Source organism: Eschrichtius robustus, chromosome 12 (genome assembly GCF_028021215.1).
Source record: "Eschrichtius robustus isolate mEscRob2 chromosome 12, mEscRob2.pri, whole genome shotgun sequence".
NCBI lineage: Eukaryota > Metazoa > Chordata > Mammalia > Artiodactyla > Eschrichtiidae > Eschrichtius > Eschrichtius robustus.
In genome coordinates this window covers 48169696-48195299 of record NC_090835.1, presented here as the reverse complement: position 1 = coordinate 48195299, position 25604 = coordinate 48169696, and the positions used below count along the sequence as shown (strand labels likewise).

At 42.2% G+C, this 25604-nt stretch overlaps 3 protein-coding genes across 5 annotated transcripts in view; 1 reads left to right on the top strand and 2 right to left on the bottom strand.

Annotated features, from left to right (window-relative positions):
- The window catches only part of KIF15 (kinesin family member 15), a 74703-nt gene extending 73062 nt beyond the window's left edge, over positions 1-1641 (bottom strand). Inside the window, exon 1 of the mRNA XM_068558708.1 lies at positions 1561-1641. Coding sequence (XP_068414809.1) covers positions 1561-1579 — 19 coding nt within the window. The 5' untranslated portion in view covers positions 1580-1641. The remainder of the gene's footprint in view (positions 1-1560) is intronic.
- Positions 1642-1785: 144 nt separating this feature from the next.
- KIAA1143 (KIAA1143 ortholog) lies at positions 1786-7772 on the top strand. Of its 3 annotated transcripts, none has more exons than XM_068559060.1 (4): positions 1786-1948; positions 4862-5006; positions 5684-5746; positions 6483-7772. In XM_068559060.1, the coding sequence occupies exons 1-4, from the start codon at positions 1841-1843 to the stop codon at positions 6497-6499; spliced, it is 333 nt and encodes a 110-aa protein (XP_068415161.1). In that variant the 5' UTR covers positions 1786-1840; the 3' UTR covers positions 6500-7772. The 3 variants fall into 3 exon arrangements, with proteins under 3 accessions (XP_068415161.1, XP_068415160.1, XP_068415159.1); XM_068559059.1 differs by having other exon boundaries at positions 6480-7772; XM_068559058.1 differs by lacking the exon at positions 6483-7772 and having other exon boundaries at positions 5684-6473.
- A 9268-nt stretch (positions 7773-17040) lies between these two features.
- Positions 17041-25604, bottom strand: part of ZNF197 (zinc finger protein 197) — a 66622-nt gene continuing 58058 nt past the window's right edge. Inside the window, exons 8-9 of the mRNA XM_068559131.1 lie at positions 19046-19053; positions 17041-18144 (exon numbers count right to left, since the gene is read on the bottom strand). Coding sequence (XP_068415232.1) covers positions 17344-18144; positions 19046-19053 — 809 coding nt within the window. The 3' untranslated portion in view covers positions 17041-17343. The remainder of the gene's footprint in view (positions 18145-19045; positions 19054-25604) is intronic.

The window sequence follows — 25604 nt, the reverse complement described above, 5'->3', positions numbered from 1 at the left end:
GAGCAGGAGAGTTCCCCATGGAAATCACCACCATCATAAAGGGGAGCTGTGAATACCCTTGCTCCCATCACTTTTTTAAAAAATTAATTAATTAATTTTTGGCTGTGTTGGGTCTTCGTTCCGATGTGCGGGCTTCTCATTGCAGTGGCTTCTCTTGTTGCGGAGCATGGGCTCTAGGCGTGCGGGCTTCAGTAGTTGTGGCACATGGGCTCAGTAGTTGTGGTTCGCAGGCTCCAGAGAGCAGGCTCAGTAGTTGTGGCGCACGGGCTTAGTTGCTCTGCAGCATGTGGGATCTTTCTGGACCAGGGATCAAACCCGTGTCCCCTGCACTGGCAGGCGGATTCTTAACCACTGCGCCACCAGGGAAGCCCTCCCATCACATCTTGATGTGTACAGACAGGACAGAGTCCTTTAACACAGTCACATACATATGTCACTTTCCATTAAATAAACAGTTGCTCTAATATCACAAACACCAATTCTTTTGCTTGAGTCCAGATTTACTGAACACTGTGATTGTGCAGAAAGAGCGATCAACATTTTGCTCCAATAACGTACCAATTTGTGTGCTAATATTCCCTGAATACTGAAAATGGGGGAGGAAAAGGAACATTTTAGATGGAAAAAGAGAGCATAATGAGGTGTTAATGGTATGATGGACCTAAAAGGTAAGTAAAACAACAAACATATCAGAAAAGAATTGCAATTGACAGCTAAAAGCATTAACGTTATTGAAAGGTTCAAACACCAAAAATTCACCATTTCTTCAATCTTCTAACATAGGCATCGCCTCGTTACCATTCATACCATTCACAAAGATCCATCTAATCAGCTCAAAATCAGCTTTAAAAAACCAAGACTCCTTAAAGGGTTAGGCAATGTAAGAGGCAGGTATACAGGAACAGCAAAGGACCAAGAAATTAGTAAAATTGAACGGTTTATCAAAAGCAAAAATGACAGGCTCCCTTCCATGAGAAAAAGGAAGAAATTGAAGGGGTCTCCTTGCGAAGAAAAAAGGGACTGTGAGAATATAAAGACACTACTGAATTCTGTGGTTTAAAAGTCCCTTACCTAAGGAGAGTCCACAGCGGACCCTCCAAAAGAGAAAGCATGCTTGGAACAAGAATAAGTTCTTCCCTTCAGGAAAGTCAGTGTTGTGGAAAAAGGTAGTGAGAGCTGGGGCTGACCCTCAGGCGAAGATACCTAGAGAGGCAGCCCGGGTCCGGACTCGGGAAGAGGCCAGCGACGAAACCGCAGGACCGAGAACAGGAGGGAAGAACCAGCAGGTCGCTTAGGCGCCAAGCGCCTGGATGAGGGCGCGGTTCCGGTTCTCTGCTCAGCCCCAGAGCTTAAAATTGCGCCAGGCTCGTAGCGTGCGCCCAACACATAGACGGAAGGGAAGAGAGCTGTTCCATTAGTGTATTATCTTGGAGAGACAGAGGGAGATTCCAAACATCCCCCGCCGCTCAGTCCGCTCCTGCCCTTCCCGCCCAGCAGGAAAGCTCGTATTTGGGGGCGGAGACGGGGTTCTGGTTCACGAAGCCTGGGCTTCTCACTTACTTTTGCAACCGGACGGCATGGTGCCCTCACCCCTCGATCCCGAGACCGACGGAGCGACTGCCCTCACTTCCAGCCCAGCCGCTCGCGGAGATTCCGCCCACTCAAGATGGCCGCGAATTTAAATTTGGCGCTCAGGTCGGACGTTGACGCCAGCATGGAGGCTGCCATGTTGCCAGGCCTTGAGTCAGGGGCGGGGCCGACGTGACGTCACGAGTAGGCGCCTTCGCCTCTGTACAGTCTGCAGGCGGCTGGGGGGATCCTGTTTTTCCCTATCGCGGCTATGAGCAAGCGGAACCAGGTGTCGTACGTGCGGCCAGCCGAGCCGGCGTTCCTGGCCCGCTTCAAGGAACGGATCGGCTACGAGGAAGGGCCCACGGTAGAAACCAAGGTGAGCCCGGGCCAGTCCCGTTACCGCAGAAATGCGGCCCGCTCCGCCACTTCCAGCTTCTGGCTTGACTTGGAGGCCAGATACTGATGGGTCCCTCCTCGCACCCGCGCCCGGCCCCTAGTCCGAGTGTCCTCGGACCCCAGGCTGGTCATCTTCAAACAACTACTGCCTCTTTCGCCCAGGAAGCTATTTGTCGTTTTCACAGTGCTGCTGTGTTCTTGAAAATGACTTCACGCAGGTAAAGCGCCTCGTCCCTGGTAGACGGTTAAGAAAGATCATTTTCCTCTCTCTTCGTTTTCACTTGCTTATCCCATAACCTGTAGTTAGCAGTGTGGGTGGTAGCGTCGTCCCATTTTCCAGGTAAAGAAACTGAGGCCACTCGATCAAATGACCTGATATCCTAAGCCTTGAGTCTGGAACATCCTTAAGGAATGCCCTAGATCTACTTCTGTGCTTGTTGTCACCAAAAAAAAAAAACAAAAAAAAAACGGAAAGCAAAAATCTTGAATATCTTGGATCTCAATAGAAGAAGAGGAGCTTCAGGAAGGAGCCACGCCTGGATAGTTTAGAAACGGGGATCGGTGGGAGGCAACTTCTAAGCCCCCCCAGGCTCCTACCCGAACTGATTCACATCAAAATCTGCCCTACCTTTTTTAATAGAAAGAGACTATTATGCTTAGGGCATGTGTGGAGAAATAGAGTTAGCACTTTGTGTCTAGCACTTGCACAAAGACCCACCCCTCAAGTCACTTAGTAGGACACAAAATTGACTTAAGTGCAGTTAATCCAGTGAGTATGTGCTAAACCCAGGCACTGGGCCAGGCTCTGAAAGGACAAAGAGATGGATCTCCAAAATGCCCTGTTCTTTAACACCTTCCTGCCTGCCTCATCTCAGCCTTCACAGGTCACCACCTCAGTGAAGCCCTTTGAGCCTCCCCCAGACAGTAACTCCTCCTCTGTTCTTCTCTTCACTCTATCCGCATCTTATCTGCAATACTCGTCATTCTGCATGGCAACTACTTGCTCTCTTGGGTATCTCCACCACTAAATCGAACACTCTAAGTATCTTAATCCCTCTGTATTTTCCTAGTACAGTGCCTGTGGCACCAAGTAGTGGGTGACAAGTTACATTGGTTAGATGACTGTGGTTATCGTCAGGCAAGGCTTCATGGAGGAGGGGACGTTTAGATTGAATCTTGAGCATGGGTAAGTCAGCAGGTAGAGATGGAAGGAACAGCATGGGTAAAGGTGTAGAGATAGTGAGTCATGGACTGACTGTGTTTAGAAGTGATTGAGGGACTGATAGAGGTGAGGCCATATGGACTATTCAGTAGGCAACAAGGAGCATGTTTGGATAGAGATAACATGATCAGGGAGTGACTGGTCCCCAGGACCAAAAACAGTGACGATGGCAAAGAGGATGAGGTTTGAGAAAAGGGACATGGTTTCAGCAATGAGGAGAATATGGACCTAATTTTATAGTTTGCTTCAGGTCCTAGTGATGATCATGTGTGTGCCTAGTTAAAGATTTAACACCTTGAAGATTGCAGCTTAGAATGCTATCTTAGGAGAACTCGGGGTGGGGGGGGGGAAGCTTTCCAATTAATATCAGTCATTCGGGCTAACACATTTGATCTACAGACTTTTCAGTAGACAGATGTCCCAGGTTCCTGTGTTTGCGAAACCAACTTCATTCTTAATCATTTTGGCAGTATAATAATTCTAGGAATCTGTTAACAAAAAGAGAAGAGTTTCATGGGAAATCACTATATAATTATAGTTTATAGTTTAAGATTATAGCTGTGGTTATTGACTGAGGCCAAATCCTGCAGGGCTTTGCTGCCCTGTTTGGGAGACAAGGAAGGCTCTGTGAGAGGTGGACTAACAAGCTATTTGAATAATGTGTGGTGGGTGTGCATGCCTTTCAACCTAGCATTTCCATTCGAGGAATTTATCTATGTATAAGTTTGCAAAAGTGAACAAAACCATGTGCAAAAATTTTATTATAGTAGAAAAAGACTAGAAACAACCAAAATTTTTACTTACAAAGAATTGGTCAAATAAACCATGAGATAACCATATGTATAATTAAATACTGGGCAGTGATTTTTAAAAATAGATGATGCCATATGTATCTCAAGGCATTGTGCAAAGATTTTTTTGGGTAAAAAAGTTGGGCGAGTGGGGCTTATATGATGTCTGACATTTTTAAAAAATCTCAGTCAACTAGCCAAATATTTAATACCATTTGTTGCACCTGTAGAGTCATTGCATGGTTTCTGTTATTTTCTGTACTTTTCTATGTTTGGTAAATTTCATAATTTAAAAAGAAAAAAGAAAGCGAGCCATATAGTAGTATGTTCTGTGTCTTGTTTGTATACAAAATGTCTTCTATACCTCCATATTTTTATACACTTAGAATAACACTTAAGATACCCACCAAACAAGCTACTGGAAGGGAGTAAAGATGAGCAGTAGGTGAAGGAGGACCTTTTACTTGCCGTTTTCTGTACTTTGCTGGTGTTTATTTTTTGTCACACTTTGAGAAGAGATGTAAGTGAAAAGGGTTGATGAAGAGCAGAGAGAACTGCTGTAGTCAGCACTACCCTGAGTAGGCTGAATGCTGGCAGAACATGAAGCAGAGGGCCCCTGACATCAGGAACTGCAAGCTGGGGTCCTGCTGAAATGGAAACCAGTTCCCTTGAACAGGCACCCCAGGATAACTGGCAGGTGGACCTCTTCCCTACTCTGGTGAGGTCAGATTCTTAAGAGTTACTTGAAAATTCATTGCCAAACACATTTAGTCAATAAAGTTACCCTTCTCACTCTAGTAATTACAGTTTCTCACAGAGACAGTGGTTGTATTTAGTTCAAGGTCAGCAACTTAAATGTTATGTTTGTGTTTTTTCCTAGAGAATCCAGCTTCAGCTCCCAGGTGAAGATGGTGATCACAGTGACAAAGAAGATGAACAGCCCCAAGTGGTGGTTTTAAAAAAGGGAGACCTATCAGTTGAAGAAGTCATGAAAATTAAAACAGAAATAAAGGCTGCCAAAGCAGGTATGTCTGAAAGTAAGCTGGTTTTTCTACCAACTTAATGAGTGAGGTATGAAGTCATTTTATACAGTGGTATGGTATGTTTGAAGGAGACAGTCCTAGGTTCAGACTTTGGCTTTAACACTTACCAGATGTGTGACCTTGAACAAGTTATTTCACCTCTCAGTCTCAGTTACCTCATCAGTAAAATGGGGACAACAGTTGTGCCCACTTTATTGGGCTGTTATAAGGATTAAGTGCAAATTTAAGTAAAAACATCCTGTTTTTTAAAAAAATGTCTAGTTAGGTTTACAAACTAGTCAACAGAGGTGTATTTAATTAGTGCCTGAAGTGTGGTATGCTATATAGTATTTTTTTCATTATTTGTAAGTATTTATTACATTGCTTTAGGAGGAAATGCTGGAGTTCCAAACAATCGCTTTCCGAAATACTTAAAAATATAGCCTGATTGTAATGAATTGGGGACTGGCAATATTACACAATACTTCGTTCGGTACATGAGTTTTTATTAAGTGACTGCATGTCTTGTGGCTATATAGCTAGAGGCAGTGGAGAAGACCAGACTGAATTGACTCAAGGACATCCATAAATACCGTATGAGATTTTCTTGCCGTTTGACTCTCCGATAAAGTCAAAATAACGAGAGAAAGAAAGTTTTTTAACTTTGTTTTTTGCTGCAGATGAAGAACCAGCTTCAGCTGATGGAAGAATTATGTATCGAAAACCAGTCAAGCGTTCCTCAGGTGAAAAATATTCCGGTTTAACAGCAAGCTCAAAAAAGAAGAAGACAAATGAAGAAGATGAAATAAATAAGCAGGATTCAGTTAAAAAGAACTCACAAAAGCAAATCAAAAATAGTAGCCTCCTTTCTTTTGACAATGAAGATGAAAATGAATAAGTATAAATAAATATTTTGGACTTAGTCTTCTTTAAGAACATACGGGGTATTTTTTTAAATAACATCTTTTTTTCCTATTCTAATACAAGTTCAGGGACTTCCCTGGTTGTCCAGTGGTTAAGACCTCATGCTTCCCCTGCAGGGGGCACAGGTTCGATCCCTGGTTGGGGAACTAAGATTCCATATGCTGCACGGTGTGGCCAAAAAATAAAAATAAAACATTAAAAGAAAAAAAAAGATAATACACGTTCACTGGAGAAAATTTAGAAAATACAGAAAACATTCAGTAAGATATAACATATCTATCCATCAATACCCTTTTGACCTGAACTGCTAACTCTCTAGACATTAACTACCACTAACATTTTGTTATTTCCTGTGTGTGGGATGTATGTGTATGTAAATTATATTTTTCTAAACAAAATTGTGATTGTATTCTGTATGTTCTCAGTCCTGCTTCTCACTTGACATTGTAATCATGAGCATTTTTCTAGGTCAGTAAAATTCAAAATCCTGACATTAATAGCTACAGAGGATTTTGTAATTAAACAGATCCTGTGTTTTATCTTCTTCTTCAGCAGAACCTCACTTTGGATGAGGGAGATGATCACGTGCCTAGTTACCAATACTTCCCCAGCTCCTGCTAAGGGTAGCCGTGTGACAGCTCTGGTAAGTTAAGAGATACAAGTGGATCTTGAACAAGTAAGAATCTAATACAGGTGACCATGATACAAGTTAGGATCTACTGAATCACATGGTGACTGTTATTGATTACACGGTTAAAAAAAAAAAAGATACAAGTGGAAGTCTGCTTACTAGGTTTTTTGATACAAAAGGACAGATTTGGCAAGCATGAACCTTTGTCCTCTCTCCATCCTGCCTGGAGCACAAACATGAAACCAAGAAGTACCAGAGCCATTTTGGGGCATGAAGAAGACAGCCACTTGTTCTGGGTGGTACAGTGGAAAGACTTGAGGAGCTTGGATCGTGATGGCATGCCTGGAGGAGCTGCTGTACTAGCCTTAGACTTCCTGATACATGAGGATAAACACCCTCTTAGTTAATCCTGTCAGGTTTCTGTTACATGCAGCCTAATGATACAGTGGTAGAATGTGTGTGCACAGAAACCTCCAAGTGTATTTCTGATGATTTCCTTAGAATGAGTTGCTGGAAGCGGAATTACTAGGTCAAAGTATTTGTATATTTCTAAAGCTTTTCGTGCTTTCTTTCAAATTGCTTTCTAGGTGGTTTTTACCATTTTATTCATACCATCTACAATAGCCCACGTCACCTCATCCATGATGCATTCAATTTGATGCTTTGAAAATGGTGTTTAATAGTTATATTTAACTGGCATTTCTTTGACCAGGGAAGCTAAACTGTTTTTCATGTTACCTAATAATTTTCCTCATTACTGCAAGTCAGCCGAAACTGGAGACTTGTCAAGATCCCATTCTTCACCAGCCAGAAATTAGGCATTTCAGATTCCATGTTATGAATTTGGTACCACACCTATCTTTCAGCCATTTTCAGACCTAGTGTAAAGAATCCTCAAAAGTGATTCATGTGAATGGGCTAGTGTGAGTCCTGAAATAGGCTCTCTAAATTATACAAACTAGTCCCGAAGCCATTCCTAGTACTATCTTCAGTGTATACTCACTTGTAACAAGCCAGCATTTTTTCTAATCTGTATCATTGCTATATCTATTCTTGTACCAACACCCCACTGCTTTAATGACTGTAAATTTTAGTATGTCTTAGCATTTACAGGTGGGAGTCTTGAGGGCAGGGCCTTTGTCTTACCTCTGTATCCTCAGTACCCAGAACAGTACGTAACATATTAAGAGCAAAATAAATATAGTTAGAATAAATGAGTGTTTAATTTTTTTTTTTTAACAGGCCGGTGGTTTTCAAAGTGTGGATCCTGGACAAGCAGCATCAGCACCCCTGGAAACCTAAGGATGCAAATTTGCAGGCCTTGCCCGAGAATCAGAAATTTCGGGTGTAGGGCCCAGCATTCTCGGTAACAAGTCTGCCAGGTGGTGCTGATGCTCACTCAAATTTGAGAAATACTGATAAAGCCTATTATAAGGGAGATAAAACAAAAACTTTAAACAACATGAAAGACTGGTTAAAAGATCTTAAATCTTGAAACTTATCATATTGATGAAGTCTTTACTGTAGGTGATATTTCTAACAATGTAAAGTGTAAGTGTTACCAGCCAGGAAGCATATCTCGTGATGAAAGCCCAAGACCAAGGTAGGGTGGCAGGTGACATCTGCTGAGCAGCCTTAAGAAAATTGCTTCACCTCTGTAAACTACTTTCTAAGAACAGTGGGTCCTGTTAACTGCCGAGAAAGGTGAATGAGTTTGGGGCCAGAGAAGAGAGGCTAGTCCTTTTTCCTCACGAACTATCCCCTTGCTTCTCAGGAATGGACCATATGAGCAGTGCTAGACAAATAGGCCAGTAATGTGATCCCAGGGCTGAGGCAGGAATAGTAAAAGGACAAGCCTGGAACATCTTGTGCCCAAAAGTAAGGCGGTCCTCAAAGAATAACGGGGGCATGTCAAAAGGACACACGTGGAGGAGAAGGGATAGGTCTTCCTTGCAGTAGAATCCCAATTAATAAATGTAGGAGGAATGATGGAAATAGAAAGAAAAAAAAAAATCACCATTTGGGGGACTTCCCTGGTGGTGCAGTGGTTAAGAATCTGCCTGCCAATTCAGGGGACACGGGTTCGAGCCCTGGTCAAGGAGATCCCACATGCCGCAGAGCAACTAAGCCAGTGTGCCACAACTACTGAGCCTGTGCTCTAGAGCCTATGAGCCACAACTACTGAGCCCGCGTGCCACAACTACTGAAGCCTGCACGCCTACAGCCCATGCTCCGCAACAAGAGAAGGCACTGGAATGAGAAGCCCATGCACAGGAACAAAGACCCAGTGCAGCCAAAAATAAAAATAAATAAAATAAATAAATTTTTTTAAAAAAGAAAAAAAATCACCATTGGAAAATTCCACAGTAATATGTTGCAGTGGTCTGAATGGCAGCCTCCTAAGAGATAGGTCCTAATCCCTGGAACCTGTGAATGTTACCTTACGTGGTAAAGTTTTTGCAGGTGTGATTAAGGCTCTCAAAGAGAGAATCCTGGATAATCTGGGGAGGCTCTAAAAGCCATCACACATTTCCTTGTAAGAGAAAGGCAGACAGAGATTAGACACAGACGAGACAATGTGAAGAGAGGCAGAGAATGCTCACAGCCACCAGAAGCTGGAAGAAACAAAAGATTCTCCCCAAAAGTCTTCAGAGGGAGTGCAGACCTGCCAACACCCTGACTTCAGCCTAATGAAACTGATTTCAAACTTCTGGCTTTTAGAACTCTGAGAGCATACATTTCTGTTCTTTTAAGCCACCAAGTTTGTGATAGTTTGTTACAGAGGCCATAGTAAACAAATACCTAAGTGGTGTTGGAAAGATTCATCAAAAGATGTCAAAATTAGTGGCCAGAAATATGCTGAAAAATCACTATTTGCATAGTCTCAAAGTATATCTCCACCAGATTACAAAAGGAAAACTAGTCATTTACAGTGGAAAACCAGGCAGATGCCACCTTATCTAAATGATCAAAGTAACATTACCAGTAATAAGTCATACTGACATCATGACCTCCTTACATGATGCATTGAGAAGGGCACGTCACTTCCCAAAGGCCGAGAAGATCCCCTAGGGCCTTCCTGATGCCCTTTTCAAGGATAGGGCTCAAGTGCAGTACCAAAGAGGCCCAAATCCTAGAAGCTGACAATGGCACAGGAATGTCAATACAGGCTCCAGGGCTTCTCTGTCAGTGTCAGTGCAAAGATGCCCATTTATACTTTCTTCTGAAGTCCTTTATTCTGAGATTATAGGTTTCTTATCTCTGGTTTTTATTTTATGAAATAATGGTTATAACAAATAGCAGGTTAATCTAATGTGCTTACTCGTCAAAATAAAAGGTCATCAAATCTATATCAGCGTCCAAAAAATATTTTGAAGTTTATTGCCTAGGAAAGCCAAACATCAAGGCCAGCACTGTCTGATAGACTATTCCACAGTATGATTCACTTTGTTATACAGCAGAAACTAACACAACAATATAAAACAATTATACTCCAATAAGGATGTTAAAAAGAGAATATTCCACAATAATGGAAATGTTTTACAGCTTTGCTGCCCCAGCCACACGTGGTCATTGAGCACTGGAAATGTGGCTAGAGTGAGTGAGAAGCTGAACTTTTCCTTCTGTTAATTTTAACTAGCTTAAATAGCCACATGTAGGAAATTCCCTGGCGGTCCAGTGGTTAGGACTCAGTGCTTTCACTGCTGAGGGCCCAGGTTCAATCCCTGGTCAGGGAACTAAGATCCCACAAGCCACGCGGTGCAGCCAAAAGAAACAAAGAGAACAAAATAGCCACATGTAATTAGTGGCCACTCCATTGGACAGTGCAGTTTTAGGTATTATTGGAGTAAATGGGATTTTTTCTTTCACTCATTAGGAGTCCTGCAACTCCTGAGGAAGTCTCTGCCACTTTGTAAGGGTCAAAGGTATTTTTACATTTGACACAAAACAGTGCAAAATGCAATCATATCTGACTGCATGGCTCAAGATAACCAAGGCAATGCAGTCAAATCAGGAAGCAAGACACATATCTTCTGAGTTTTCAAGCTCCCACTTCTATGGCCCTTTCCCCAGTCCTGGGGCCTGTCTCTCCAGAGGTTCTTGCTTTCTGAGCCTCACACTGTTATGGAAACAGTTTTGACTGACATCTACTCTCACCAAGCTACTGCTTCTCCCAAGTTATGCATGAAGTCTTTCAGACAGGAGAAAGGCTAGACAGAAGGCGTCTGTCCAGGCCTGAGGTTAGGAATCCTCCATTGCCGCACAATCATTCTAGGCTAATGGCAGCCCCAAGTTTAACGTGATTTAGGCATATGTGGTCCCAGAAGCTGGGACAGAAGGGACCATTGAGTTATCATCATTGATTTGAACGTTTCCTTAGAGACTGGCAACAGCTAGCACAGTCCTGGTCCCAGGAGCTGCTGGGGGAGAGCTGACCAAGTTCCTCAGCTGCAGGATGGGATCCCGAACTTTGTATTCGTGTACCTGTTTCCCCAAATTCTCCCAAGTCTAGCCATAACTTCTCTTGCTCCTCATCCCATCACAGCCTCCATTCTCTCCAAAGTCTGGATCCTCTGAATCTGCAGTGTGGGGTCCTAGAACACAAACCGTCTGTCCTGCCTTGACACTCGCAGTCCTTCCCAGCCTTCTCTTCCCTACACCAATCCAGCTGTGCACCACTACACTTTTCCCCTCCTACCCTGGGCCCCTGAGGAGATGGTAGCACAGAGTCAGTTTTCCTATCGCCCTTGCCTCTCCCTGAGCCAACAAGTCAAGCTGGGTCTCTGGTGCAACTGCGGCAGTATTGTCTACCTCCCAGAGAAGATTCTCTGTAAACTTGTGGGCAATCGAAGCTGGACACCCAATTTAAGATGGGGAAACATCCTGAACAGATACTTCACCAAAGAAATATACAAATGGCAAATACGCATAGAAAAGATGCCCCACCTCATATGTCATCAGGGAAACACAAATAAAAACAACAATAAGCTACCACTACACACGTATTAAAATGGCTAAAGCGGAGCAACTAAGCCCGTGTGCCACAACTACTGAAGGCCGTGCTCTGCAACAAGAGAAGCCTGCGCACCGCAACAAAGAGTAGCCCCTGCTCACCACAACTAGAGAAAGCCCGTGCGCAAAAACGAAGACCCAATGCAGCCATAAATAAATAAATAAATAAATAAATTTATTAAAAAATAAAAAAATAAAATAAAACAAAATAAAATGGCTAAAATCCAGAGCACTGACAACAGCAAATGTTAACAAGAATGTGGAGCAACAGGAACTCTCATTCATTACTGGTGGGAGTGCAAAATGGTCACCACTTTGGAAGACGGTTTGGCACCTTCTTAAAAAACTAAACGTGATCCAGCAACTGCGCCCCTTGGTATGTACCCAAAGAACTTGTAAACTTAGGTCCACACAAAAACCTGAACACAGATGTTTATTGCAGCTATATCCATAATTGCCAAAGTCTGGAAACAACCAAGGTATCCTTCAGTAGATGAATGGATAAATCAACTGCGGTACAACAAGACAATGGAATGTTATTTAGTGCTAAAAAGAAATGAGCTATCGGGCTTCCCTGGTGGCGAAGTGGTTAAGAATCCGCCTGCCAATGCAGAGGACACGGGTTCAAGCCCTGGTCGGGGAAGATCCCACGTGCCACGGAGCGGCTGAGCCCGTGTGCCACAACTACCGAGCCTGCGCTCTAGAGCCCGCGAGCCACAACTACCGAGCCTGTGAGCCACAACTACTGAAGCCTGTGCACCTGGAGCCCGTGCTCTGTGAAGAAAGAAGCCACCGCAATGAAAGCCCGTGTGCAGCAATGAAAACCCAACGTAGCCATAAATTAATTAAAAATATTTAAAAAAAAAGAAATGAGCTATCAAGCCATGAAAAGACATGGAGAAAATTAAATGCATATTACTAAGTGAAAAAAACCAACTCAAAAAGCCTGCATAGGGAAGCCCTGGTGGCACAGTGGATAAGAATCCGCCTGCCAATGCAGGGGACATGGGTTTGATCCCTGGTCCGGGAAGACCCCACATGCCGCGGAGCAACTAAGCCCATGCGCCACAACTACTGAGCCTGTGCTCTAGAGCCCGTAAGCCACAACTACTGAAGCCCACACGCCTAGAGCCCATGCTCCACAACAAGAGAAGCCACTGCAATGAGAAGCCCACACACCGCAACGAAGAGTAGCCCCCGCTCGCCACAACTAGAGAAAGCCTGTGTGCAGCAACGAAGACCCAACACAGCAAAAAAATAAAGAAATAAAATAAAAATTTTAAAAAAAGGCTGCATACTGTACAATTCCAACTACATGACATTCTGGAAAAGGCAAAACTATGGAGACAATAAAAGGATAAGTAGTTGTCAGGGGTTGGGAAGAGGTGGGGATGAATAGGTGGAGCACAGAGGATTTTTAGAGCAGTGAAACTATTCTGCATGATACTGTAATGGTGGATACATGTCATTATACATTTATCCAAACCCATAGGATGCATGACTCTTAAGAGAACCCTAATGTGTTGGAGAAAAGGGAACCCTCCTACACTTTTGGTGGGAATGTAAATTAGTGCAGCCACGATGGAGAACAGTATGGCGGTTTCTCAAAAAACTAAAAATAGAGTTGCCATGTGATCCAGCAATCCCATTCCAGAGAAAACTATAATTCAAAAAGGTACATGCACCCCTGTGTTCACAGAAAAACTGTTTATAATAGCCAAGACATGGAAACAACCTAAATGTCCAATGACAGATGAATGAATAAAGATGATGTGGTATTTAACACAGATGTAGAGAACAAACATATGGACACCAAGTGGGGAAAGTGGCGGGAGGAGGTGGTGTTGGTGGGATGAATTGGGAGATTGGGATTGACATATATACACTAATATGTATAAAACACTAATAAGAACCTGCTGTATAAAAAATAAATAAAATAAAATATTAAAAAAAGATGTGGTATTTACACACAGTGGAATATTACTCAGCCATTAAAAAAGAAATAACGCCATTTGCAGCTAACGGATGGACCTAGAGATATCACAGTAAGTGAAGTAAGTTAGAAAGAGAAAGACAAATACCATATGATATCACTTATACGTGATATCTAAAATATGACACAAATGAACTTATCTATGAAACAGAAACACTCATAGACATAGAGAACAGACTTGTGGTTGCCAGGGGGGTGTGCAGGGGAAGGATGGATTGGGAGTTTGGGACTAGCAGATGCAAACTATTATATATAGAATGCATAAACGACAAGGTCCTACTGTATAGCACAGGGAACTATATTCAATATCCTGTGATAAGCCATAATGGAAAAGAATATATATATATATATACATATATATATATATATATATATATATATATATATATATATATATATATACACATATATATACATACATATCTGAATTACCTTGCTGTACACCAGAAACTAACACAACATTGTAAATCAACTATACTTCAATTAAAAAAAAAAAGAGAGTTAACCCTAACTTGAACTATGAATTTTCAGTTCATAGTGTGTAGGTTCATGGACCGTAACAAATGTATCACCCTGGTGCAGGACACTGATAATGGGGAGACTGCACATATGTGGGAACTCCATGTACTTTCCATTCAATCTTGCTGTGAACCTAAAACTGTTTTTTTTTTTTTTTAATTTATTTATTCTTGCCTGCAGTTGGATCTCTGTTGCTGTGTGTGGGCTTTCTCTAGTTGCGGCGAGCAGGGGCTACTCTTCGTGTGGTGCACGGGCTTCTCGTTGCGGTGGCTTTTCTTGTTGCGGAGCACGGGCTCTAGGCGCACGGGCTTCAGTAGTCGTGGTGCGTGCGTGGGCTCAGTAGTTGTGGCTCGCGGGCTCTAGAGCGCAGGCTCAGTAGTTGTGGCGCACGGGCTTTGTTACTCTGTGGCATGTGGGATCTTCCCAGACCAGGGCTCGAACCCGCATCCCCTACATTGGCAGGTGGATTCTTAACCACTGCGCCACCAGGGAAGTCCCCTAAAACTATTCTTTAAAAGTCTATTTTAGAAGAAGGAGGGAAACACGTTTCCTTGTTTATAATCATCTATCTCTGGAAGGAAAACAAGAAACTGATAATATTTTTTATCTGGGGTGGCTGGCAAGAAGGCTTTTCACTGTTTAACTTTTGTGCTTTTAGAATTTTAAACCATAAGCTTCTACTGTCTAGTCAAAAAAAATAATGAAATTTTAAAAATAAAATTAAAGATCATACCTTCTGAAAATCCTAAGGCAATAATTTAAAATGATGAAAAAGCTTTATATACAAACATGTTTCACTGCTGAGTTAATAATTTTACTAGCTAACATGAGCAGATACCATCTGTCAGGCATTGCACTAAGTGGACTAGCTGATTTATAAGAAAAAAATGGCATTAATTTAAACAACAAACAGAAGGGAAACAAGTCAATAAATTATGAGCAGGTCAATAAAATGTTAGGCAACCATTAAAACGAGGTTTATAGAAAGTCTGTAATAGTATGGCTAAATCCTTATGTTAAATCAAATAGCAAGATGTAACATAATAATCATAGTCACTTTTTTTTTTTTTTTTTTTGGCCACATAGCTGTGGGATCCTAGTTCCCTGAACAGGGATTGAACCTGGGCCCACTGCAGTGGAAGCGCGGAGACCTAAACACTGGCCCTCTAGGGAATTCCCCATAGTTACTTTTTTTTTTTTTTTTTTTTTAAATGGAAGAAAGAAAAGCTAAGCAGAGAAGAAAGGCTAGAATAAATATACTAAAGTAAGTACTTTAGTATATGTACTTGGTGAAAGTATGTAATTTTAATTTTTTCCACTCTTATTTTATAAATGTATTTCAATGAGCACACATTAAGTTGAAAAAAATACCTCCCCCCCGTTTTTCACAATTTTGGCATCTCACACAATGGAAAGGTTCAGTGATGGAAAATTACCTGTGAGTTTGGTACTATAAAAACCAGGATCTAGACTGAGATTCAACTCTGACATTAGCTGTTTGACTTTGGGAAGTCAAGTTCCTCTTTCTTTATCCCTGACTCTGGAAATGTGGAAAATATCTCCTACTTTTCTTACAAGGGTACCTTTTAGTGTTAGATGTGCTTGTTTACCTTAAGTAGCTTATTAGCATTGCATGAAGCACCATTAAAAGTATCCTTTAGGGCTTCTCTGGTGGCGCGGTGGTTAAGAATCCGCCTGCCAATGCAGGGGACACAGGTCCAAGCCCTGGTCCGGGAAGATCCCACATGCCGCGTAGCAACTAACTAAGCCAGTGCACCACAACTACTGAGCCTGCGCTCTAGAGCCCGTGAGCCACAACTACTGACCCTGCATGCTGCAACTACTGAAGCCCGAGCGCCTAGAGCCCATGCTCCACAATAAGAGAAGCCACCGCAATGAGAAGTCCGCACACTGCAATGAAGAGCAGCCCCCGCTCTCCACAACTAGAGAAAGCTTGCGTGCAGCAACAAAGACCCAATGCAGCCAAAAAAAAAAAAAAAGAAAGAATCCACCTGCCAATGCAGGGGACACGGGTTCAAGCCCTGTTCTGGGAAGATCCCACATGCTGTGGAGCAACTAAGCCCGTGCGCCACAACTACTGAGCCTGCGCTCTAGAGCCCGTGAGCCACAACTACTGAGCCCATGTGCCACAACTACGGAAGCCCACGAGCCTAGAGCCCGTGCTCTGCAACAAAAGAAGCCACCATAATGAGAAGCCCACGCACTGTCACAAAGACCCAACACAGACAAAAATAAATTTTTAAAAAAAGTATCCTTTTTATTTCTTTGCTTCTTTTGAGCTCTAAGAAGCCATTCTTTGTTGTAAGTGAGGCATCCCCACCCACTTATCCCCAAGACGCTATTCTCATGTTGGCCCCACCTACTGCCGCCTAAGAACCCAACATCTCCTACCCTCCTCTTCCCTTAAGAGGCTCCCCTTTAGTGTTGTGCTCCTAGATTTCAAAACAAGTAAAGCCACGTCCTCATCAACAGGCTTATATTCTCTATCTTATGCCCCCTCTCTATTCTCCTGTGTCTTCTCCTCATCCCACTCCACCTCAAAACACACACAAAAGTCCTGAACACGAGTTTTTACTCAGTTAGTGTTAGTGAGGCTTCCCTTTTCATGGAAACGAGAAGTCCAGAGCTTGAAGTGAAACTAGATCCAACAATGGAAGGTATCAAAATCTACATAAAACTCTTCAGAGTACCCAAAATGTCCACTCAAATCCCAATCATTTCTTTTTTCTCTGATTAAATCTGAATTTTTTCAAGGAGAAACTGGTCTTAAATGTGTTCTCCTATTTAAATCTATATGTTATAGTTTAAATAGCCTTCTGTAGATTAAGAATGAAATCACAGCCCAATTACAAGAATATTCTTAAGAAAAAATACATTATGAGAAACAAAAAGTTGACCTTTGTTTTCAATAACCAGATTAATAAACTTTTGCAACATCTATCACTCAAAACCAATTACTGGCAGTTAGTTATTATATACCACTCATTTTACTCTCAAGACAACTCTAGTAAGTATCCTCAGTATTCTTTGGGGATGATGGGAAAAACTGAGGCTCAGAGCGGTAAGGTCAGACACCCATTAAGTGGCAGAGAAGCCATCAAATTTAAGACTATCTAGTTCTGAGTCTATTTTCTAATTTTTAGGACACATTGCCTTGTGCTCAACATACAAAACATTCATCCCAGGCGAAGATCTGAGTCCTAATCTCCTAAGAATTTAGAAAAAAAAAAGAAGTGTTTTCATATTGATACAAGTCTTTCCACCCTAGTTATATCCCGAGTTTTATCCCCAGCATGAAGCCTCTGATGTCGAGCAAGCGCTGAGCTGTGCCTGAAGGATTTCCCACAGTTAGCACATTCATAAGCTTTCTCTCCAGTGTGAATTCTGTAATGTTCACTAAGGTGTGCTTGCTTGCGGAAGGTTTTTTCACACTCACTACACTTAAAAAGTTTCTCTCCAGTGTGAGTTCTCTCATGTTCAACAAGGGAAGAGTTCTGAGTGAAGGCTTTACCACATCTGGTACATGTGTAGGGCTTCTCTCCTGAGTGGATTCCCTGATGCTGCCTGAGGCACGCACTCTGATTAAAGGCTTTCCCACAGTCATTACACTTATAAGGTCTATCTCCAGAATGACTTCTCTGATGACGAGTAAGGCATATGCTCTGACTGAAGGCTTTGCCACACTCACTGCATTTATAGGGCTTCTCTCCAGTATGAATTCTCAGGTGTTTAAAAAGGGATGGACTCTGACAAAAGGCTTTGCCACATTCGTCGCATTTATAGGGTTTCTCCCCAGTATGAATTCTCAGATGCTGGACAAGGACTGCTTTTGTTTGAAAGGCTTTCTCACATTCATCACATTTATAAGGTTTCTCTCCCGTATGAATCCTCAGATGTTGAGTAAGATTTGACTGTTTACGGAAACAAGTTCCACATTCAGTACATACATAGGGTTTCTCTCCCGTGTGAATCTTCTGATGCTGGGTAAGAGATGATCTCTGAGTAAAAATCTTTCCACATTCACTACACTTAGAAGGTTTCTTCTGTCTTTTAAGTCTCTGATGTTTCATTTGCAGTGAAATCTGGCTGGAACTCATGCTTTTTGTAACACGATGAAGGGGCATCTAATAGGTTCCAGTTTAAAAGAAACTGTCTCTCAGATTCAGAATACTTACAAGGTACTTTCTCAAAGATGATTATCCTTAGAGTAACATTGTTCTCCTGTGAAAGGTCTGTGTGCATATGGTGTCCTCCCAGTCATTCCTGCAGGATTTCCCCTTCTAGTCCTTATTCAGCATGCATCTTCAACTTCTCCTAATGTGAACCCCTGATGACCAGGCTCTCTGACCCTCCATGTCTCTTCAAGTCATTTAACACTGTGCCATCAGGCTTGGTTTTCTTGCCTGAAAAAAAAAATTCACAAAGGAAAATGTCCTCCATGCAGAAGAGAGGACCTGCATTGTGAAGTCCTGATTTTTATCCTCTTCTCAATAATAGAGAAAGAAGATCACAGTGACCTGGGGAAAACATTAGAATAGGTGATTGGGAGAAAGAGATTAAGTAGTGACAGGTTTTGGTAAATATATAAACTCCCCTATTGTGATTGATTCTGAAACGCTCAAATACTAAAAACTGACCAGGGTAATTTAGGATCATCCAGAGTGATAAATAGTAGGAGAATGTGAAAGGGATAAGTATATTAATCTTGGGTAAGTTAAGTGTTGGGGAAAATTACCACTCACCTACAGTTTCTAGTCCTCAAAAATGGGTGAAAAGTAACTATATTTCCTTAGGTTGCCTATAATCAGTACGTTGGCAGACCAGTGATAATTGAAGAGTTCCTCTTTCAAGATTTCAAAGGTGATCCAGACTGTAACTTTTGCTAGGTCCATCTCACCTAGCCTTCCCTATTCACTCACCTTGATAGGTGTCTCTTTGGACCTCTCTTTCTCTCCAAAACATTCAGCCCCTAGGTACAACTGGGAAGGATCAAGGTTTGAAAACTAGAGTTCTGCTTAATGAAAGAAAATAAGATATCACTGTTTTGTTTACATAAAAATAAGACAGAGGTGGTCCTTAGGGAAGAAGCCCCCATAGGACAGTAACTTCACTATAGCATCATGATCCAGGATCTGGCCCTCACCCTTGAAGCCAAAAAATGCTTCAAAATCTGATGTGTACTAATCAAATTCACAAGGAGAACGATGTAGAAAACAGAAAGTCACTTCACTAGTTTACAATGAAAATTTTATATGCTTAATGTCCAGTTGGTTAACATATTCTCTCCAGTATAGAAAAACTGTATGGGAACCAAACTGTTGTCATCAGGACACTCCTTAGGAAGCACAGAACTGGAGAAAGAGTGGACTACTTAGACAATCTTAACGGCATCAAACTTTGAACCTGATGCCCTCAATAAAGGTGCACAGAATCAGAGAATGGATATTCAGGAACGACACATCAGAGCAACCTCTTCTCTGGATAGTCTGGAGACACAAACACATTCTTATTCCCTGAGGCCTCCTTCTATTTTAGTTTTCTAATTATACAAGTTACACATGGATATATCCTCACCTTAAAATATTTAGATAATATGAACGTATACAGGATAAGACAGTTAATTTTTATAACCATCACCACCCCACTCTACCCAAACGAAACCACCCCCTTCCCAGAGATAATTTGGAGTATATTCCTTCAGTCTTTTTTCTCCATATTTTTAACACACATATAGCATTTGATTCTTTTTACATAAATAAAATCGTTGTACAGATGCTGCTATGCAATTTGATTTTTTTTCACCAAGGAATGTGTCTTTGAGATCATTTCATGTTGGTACATACAGATCTACTGGGGCTGAGAGTCAACTGGTACACACTGGGGTATCTGCACAAATGGTTTACAGTTGGAATCTCCAAAATATACAAACAGCTCATGCAGTTCGATATCAAAAGAAACAAACAACCCAATCAAAAAACGGGCAGAAGATCTAAATAGACATTTCTCCAAAGAAGGAATACAGATGGCCAAAAAGAACATGAAAAGATGCTCAATATCACTAATTATCAGAGAAATGCAAATCAAAACTACAATGAGATATAACATCACACAGGTCAGAATGGTCATCATCAAAAAGTCTGCAAACAATAAATGCTGGAGAGGGTGTGGAGAAAAGGGAACCGTCCTACACTGTTGGTGGGAATGTAAATTGGTAAAACCACTATGGAGAACAGTATGGAGGTTCCTTAAAAAACTAAAAATAGAACTACTATATGATCCAGCAATCCCACTCCTGAGCATATATCCTGAGAAAACTATAATTTGAAAAGATATATGCACCCCAGTGTTCATTGTAGCACTATTTACAATAGCCAAGAAGCAACCTAAGTGTCCATCAACAGAGGAATGGATAAAGAAGATATGGTACATATATATAATGGAATATTACTCAGCCATAAAAGAGGACAAAATAATGCCATTTGCAGCAAAATGAATGGACCTAGAGATGATCATACTAAGTGAAGTCAGACAGAGAAAGACAAATATCTTATAATATCACTCATATGTGGATATAATTTTTTAAAATGATACAAATGAACTTATTTAAAAAACAGAAACAGACTTACAGATATCGAAAACAAATTTATGGTTACTGAAGGGGTAACATGGGGAGGAGGGATAAATCAGGATGTTGGGATTTACATACACACACTACTATATATATATAAGATAGATAACCAACAAGGACCAACTGTATAACACAGGGAACTCTACTCAATATTCTGTGATAACCTGTATGAGAAAAGAATCTGAAAAAGAATGAATACATGTACATGTATAATTGAATTACTTTGCTGTACACCTGAAACTAACACAACATTGTAAATCAACTATAATCCAATAAAAAAATTTTTTAAATGGTTTAGAGTCAAGAGACTGATTTGATTGGGCAGTCCTGTACCACACTGGTTGTTAATATATTGACTATTTTGTGTAAATCTATCTTCATCTGCTGTATAAACTTCCAGTATGGACATATATATACAAAAATAAACTCTAAGTGGTTTAAATAGCTAAACATAAAACCAAAACTCTAACTACACCTTTATTTCCTTTATTTTTATTGTCCAAAATAAAAAAGGTTTTCTTTTCTTAATCATAAAGGGGGGGGGGGAAGCTCATTCTGTAAAATAGTCAGTTAGTCCAAAAATGAAATTACTTGAAATCCTACCACCCAAAAGAAACAGTTGGTATTTTGATGAATTTTCTTCTAGGATCTCTCAGTGCACATATGGGCACATATGTGTACATGTATTATGTGTACATATTAGACTAGACTGAATTCTGCAGGACATAAATAGTCTATTATATCTATTCAAAAAGTTCCCATTACCTAAAAATCCAGTTCACCCAGTACTATTCTTACTTAGTTTAACAGATACCCAGGCTCCACACTGCCTTCTGATGGCCAATAACAATGGCAGTTGTGATTACTTAAGCTCTGGTTCCAAACGAGGCCAGAAGCCCATTGCATACCCTCTGAGGAAACACTTAATCACCTTTGCAATGGGTCTTCCAATAATTTACTATCAGTTTCTGACCGCTACACCATTAGAGCATCATACTTAGCAGTTCAGCAAGTGGTTTCAGGGTGTTCCAACAGATGACTGCAGTTTAAGTTCACGTGATAAGTAATTACTGAGACTTCCCTGGTGCGCAGTGGTTAAGAATCCACCTGCCAATGCAGGGGACACGGAGTCGAGCCCTGGTCCAGGAAGATCCCACATGCCGCAACTAAGCCCGTGTGCCACAACTTCTGAGCCTGCGCTCTAGAGCCCACGAGCCACAACTACTGAGCCCGCATGCCACAACTACTGAAGCCCACATGCCTAGAGCCGGTGCTCTGCAACAAGAGAAGTCACTGCAACTAGAGGCCCACGTGCAGCAACGAAGACCCAACGCAGACAAAAATAAATAAATAAATAAATTTATATTTAAAAAAATTACTGCACACTCTGATCTATCCTATAACCAATTACTCTGTAGACTTCTTTCACAATAAGCCACTCTAAATCTGATTTGAGTAAGATGGTCCCATTTCTGGGTGGTTCTGTGTTTTCAGTCTGTAGGGTCTAGGTATAGTGGTCACTGCTGGGTCCCACCTTAGGTCTGCCTACTGAGCAGCCCCATCCTGGGCTCTCTAGTTAGATTTCACTTACCCAGAGACAAGCTGTTAGGAATACAAGTGACTATGATTTGTCTCCTGGGGACTCTTCTTATGAGGAAGAGCAGGAATTTGAGGTGCAGAGGGAGGAGAAAAAGCACCCATAAATTGTCAGCCTACTTCCTTCATACTCTGGATTCAAGGGAATCCAGGAATAGCCCATCCCTAACCAAATGACTATTTTAAGTCTGAATGAATCTCCTTGTTCTCGTAGGCATGTATCACCAATGACAAAAAGTCAGTGAGATGTGACAATGCACAAAGAAAGAGGGCAGGTGCTCTTAAGGACCAAGCATCCTGGGGTAAAAATTCCTCCATCAGAGATAAGTCTGGAGCCCAAAGGCACCTCCCCCGCCCAAACCTAATGGAGAAGTCACTGACTTCAGAAATCAAAGACTATGGGGCTACAGTAGAAGGCAGTGAGACAAGCAGTGGACTCAGTCAAGAGGTCTGGGTTCTAGTCTCTGCTCTGCCCCTAACTTGCTTAATGACCTGAAGCAAGTCACTCAGTTTCAACTGTGACTTTTTTTTTAAATCTGTGAAATGAAAAACTAGGTGATATCTAAAGCTTCCTCTAGTACCAACATTTTGTGATTCTTTGACTCTAAAAACAGATGGAAAAGAGCAAGAACCTCAAATCAAGCCCTTCCAGTCCCTCTTTGATTGAAGCTGGTTATTCATTTCTGTGAAAAGTACTAACTGAGCAGCGACTATGTGTCCAGCAGTGAGATGCCCTCTTGTTAAGAATAGGCTGAGTCAATAGCAGGGCAACACCCCAGCGCTTAGTCTCGCAAAATCAGAGGCCTATGAATTTCAGGCAAATAAGACTGCCTCCGTGTGAAGCAAAAACTCCAACAAAAGACAGGGGGTGTCGGTTGGAAGATGTTAAGAACCCCTCCTAAAAGGAAAGGTTTTAAGAACCCCTCTGAATACAAAGGAAAGACCACCATATCAAAAGGCAGTGACCCGGTTTCCAGTCTAATCCATCCCAATCCACTAGCACCTCTTGACACTGAACAACTAATTATCTTCAAACTTCTAATTAGATTAAGTTACTCTTCTAAACAATTTTAATATTCAGGCCAAGTATGAACCACCACATTTCTTCCTTGAGGAAAAGTTTTCTTCACGTTTCCAAGGCACTTCCTCAACATTCTGGAAAAATTTCACACGTCTCTACTATAGCTCCTTCCACTCTGTGTTTAACACTCTGATTACATCCCGTTTTCCTCTACCAAACTTGAAAACAAATATAGCATGGGCTCGGGGCTAGTGGTCTCTGGGTTTGAATCCCTGTTCCACCATTTATTAACTAAGTGATATTGGGTAAGTTACTCTATCTTTCTGTACTCCATTTTTAACAAATGTTAAATGGAGCTGATGATAACTACTTCATAGAGTGATGATGCATAAATGAGTTAACACATGGAACGTATTTAGAATAATACTGACTGATAAGCATTCAATAAATAGTACCTGCTGTTAAATTATTATTGATGTCTTCGTACACCACCTATCCTGTTGCTATGAGAGGAATATAAACGTAATGAAAGGAAAGAGCTAACTTGCACATATACTTATTCAACCCGTACAGCTCTGTGAAGTGGCAAAGCGAGGAACAGTAGTCGCTTCTGGAACACAGAAAACGGAACTTATGGGTTCGCTGGCTCAAGTACATGCAAATGCAACCCCGGCCTCCCGACTCCCAGACCAGGGCTCTGGAACAGCCTTCGCCCCTCCCTCTTCAGGGGAGCCGGCCCCGGTCCGCGGGCCTCCGCTCCAAAGGGCCCTGCTCGGCCGGAAGGAAGAGGCGCTGCGGCCGGCTGGGTTCTTTCTGGAACCAGCCGCAGCCGGGTACGGCCGACTCCGCTCACCACACGCTCCCCGCGACGCCGCCGGTCACACCTCTCCACCCTCTGCCGTCTGTGCACTCCTGGGCCGCCCGCGCAGCTCTTCCTGGGCGCTTTGGGCCGCCATGACGTCACCAGTACGCGCCACGCCAGCAACCGCAGCTGTCTCCTCCCTAGGAGGGCAGGGGGCTTCCTCCCCGGCTCAGAAACAGTGGCAAATCCATCAGTATACCTCTTCCCAGAATAAGGAGGCTGACCGCGAGTGAGACTGGGGGACGCCACAGGGAGCTCTTACTACAGGTTAATTCACCCAGCAATTCGACCACACTGATCTTCCTAAAACCTCTTTTCCAGGTCACGGTCCTTTGGAGGTCTTCTAAAGGTTTTCCCAAAGCTTATAGAACACTCTTATACACATTCTCACCTGCCAGATAATTGGCTTCCTCAGAGGAACCGCAAACACCCTTCCGGATCTTTGTTCAACAATCAGCCAAAAGACAAGAGCTCAGATTCTCAGTGTGTGAACTTGGGCCTTACTTTACCCCTCTGTGCGCATTCCTTAATGATACCAAATTTCATAGGGTTGTGAGGATTAAATGAGGCTAATTCGTGTAAATTACCAAGAATTTCTGGTACTTGAAAAACGCTCAATAAATGTTTGTCCTGTGATGTTCCCCAAATCCCAGCTCCAGTCCCCCATTGACTGAATTGGCTTCCAGGACATTTCAAGCCTTCCAGGTAGCACCCCTGCCCCCTTTTTGGGAAATTTTAGATCCTGCTGATCCTCATTAAGGAATATTTGTGCATAAGGGCTCATCCTGACAAATGTACCCCAGGGATGAAGGCATGGGCAATACGGCCCTGACCTACTTCCAGGCATTCCCACTGATCTGCAAGCTCAGGAAAATAGGGCTGTCTGCTTACCATCATATCCCTAGTGTGAGTAGGCTCTCAGTAAACAATTAATAAATGAATGAGATGCAGCAGTTACCTGCTCAAATTTCCAGATGGACTGTTTTCCCAAAATGGAATCCATTTAGGATGCTGAAAACAGGAGTGGAGATGCCAGACTAAAACCATCACTAACCATTTTCAGCTAAAAGGGGACCCTTTGTAGAACTGTTAGCTGACATGCCAGGGAACAATGTTTGGCTTGCCTTTCTTTTTCCCCAATGTCACAGTCTCAGCACTTCTTTTGAATCAGATGGCAGGTTCTTCCTCCATAGCCCTAACATCCCACATGCCACAGAGCCTAGGCCTACTCATTTCCCCCCTAACTTTTAGGCTTCAAAGAATCCTAAATCAGCAGGCTCCGCTGGGTGGAAACTAACCCTGGAGTGGGGTACCCTAGGCAGAGCAGGTTACTAGAAACAGGAATCTGGGGCTTAACTGCAACTTGGGTTGAGATTTTTCAATGAGAGGTGGA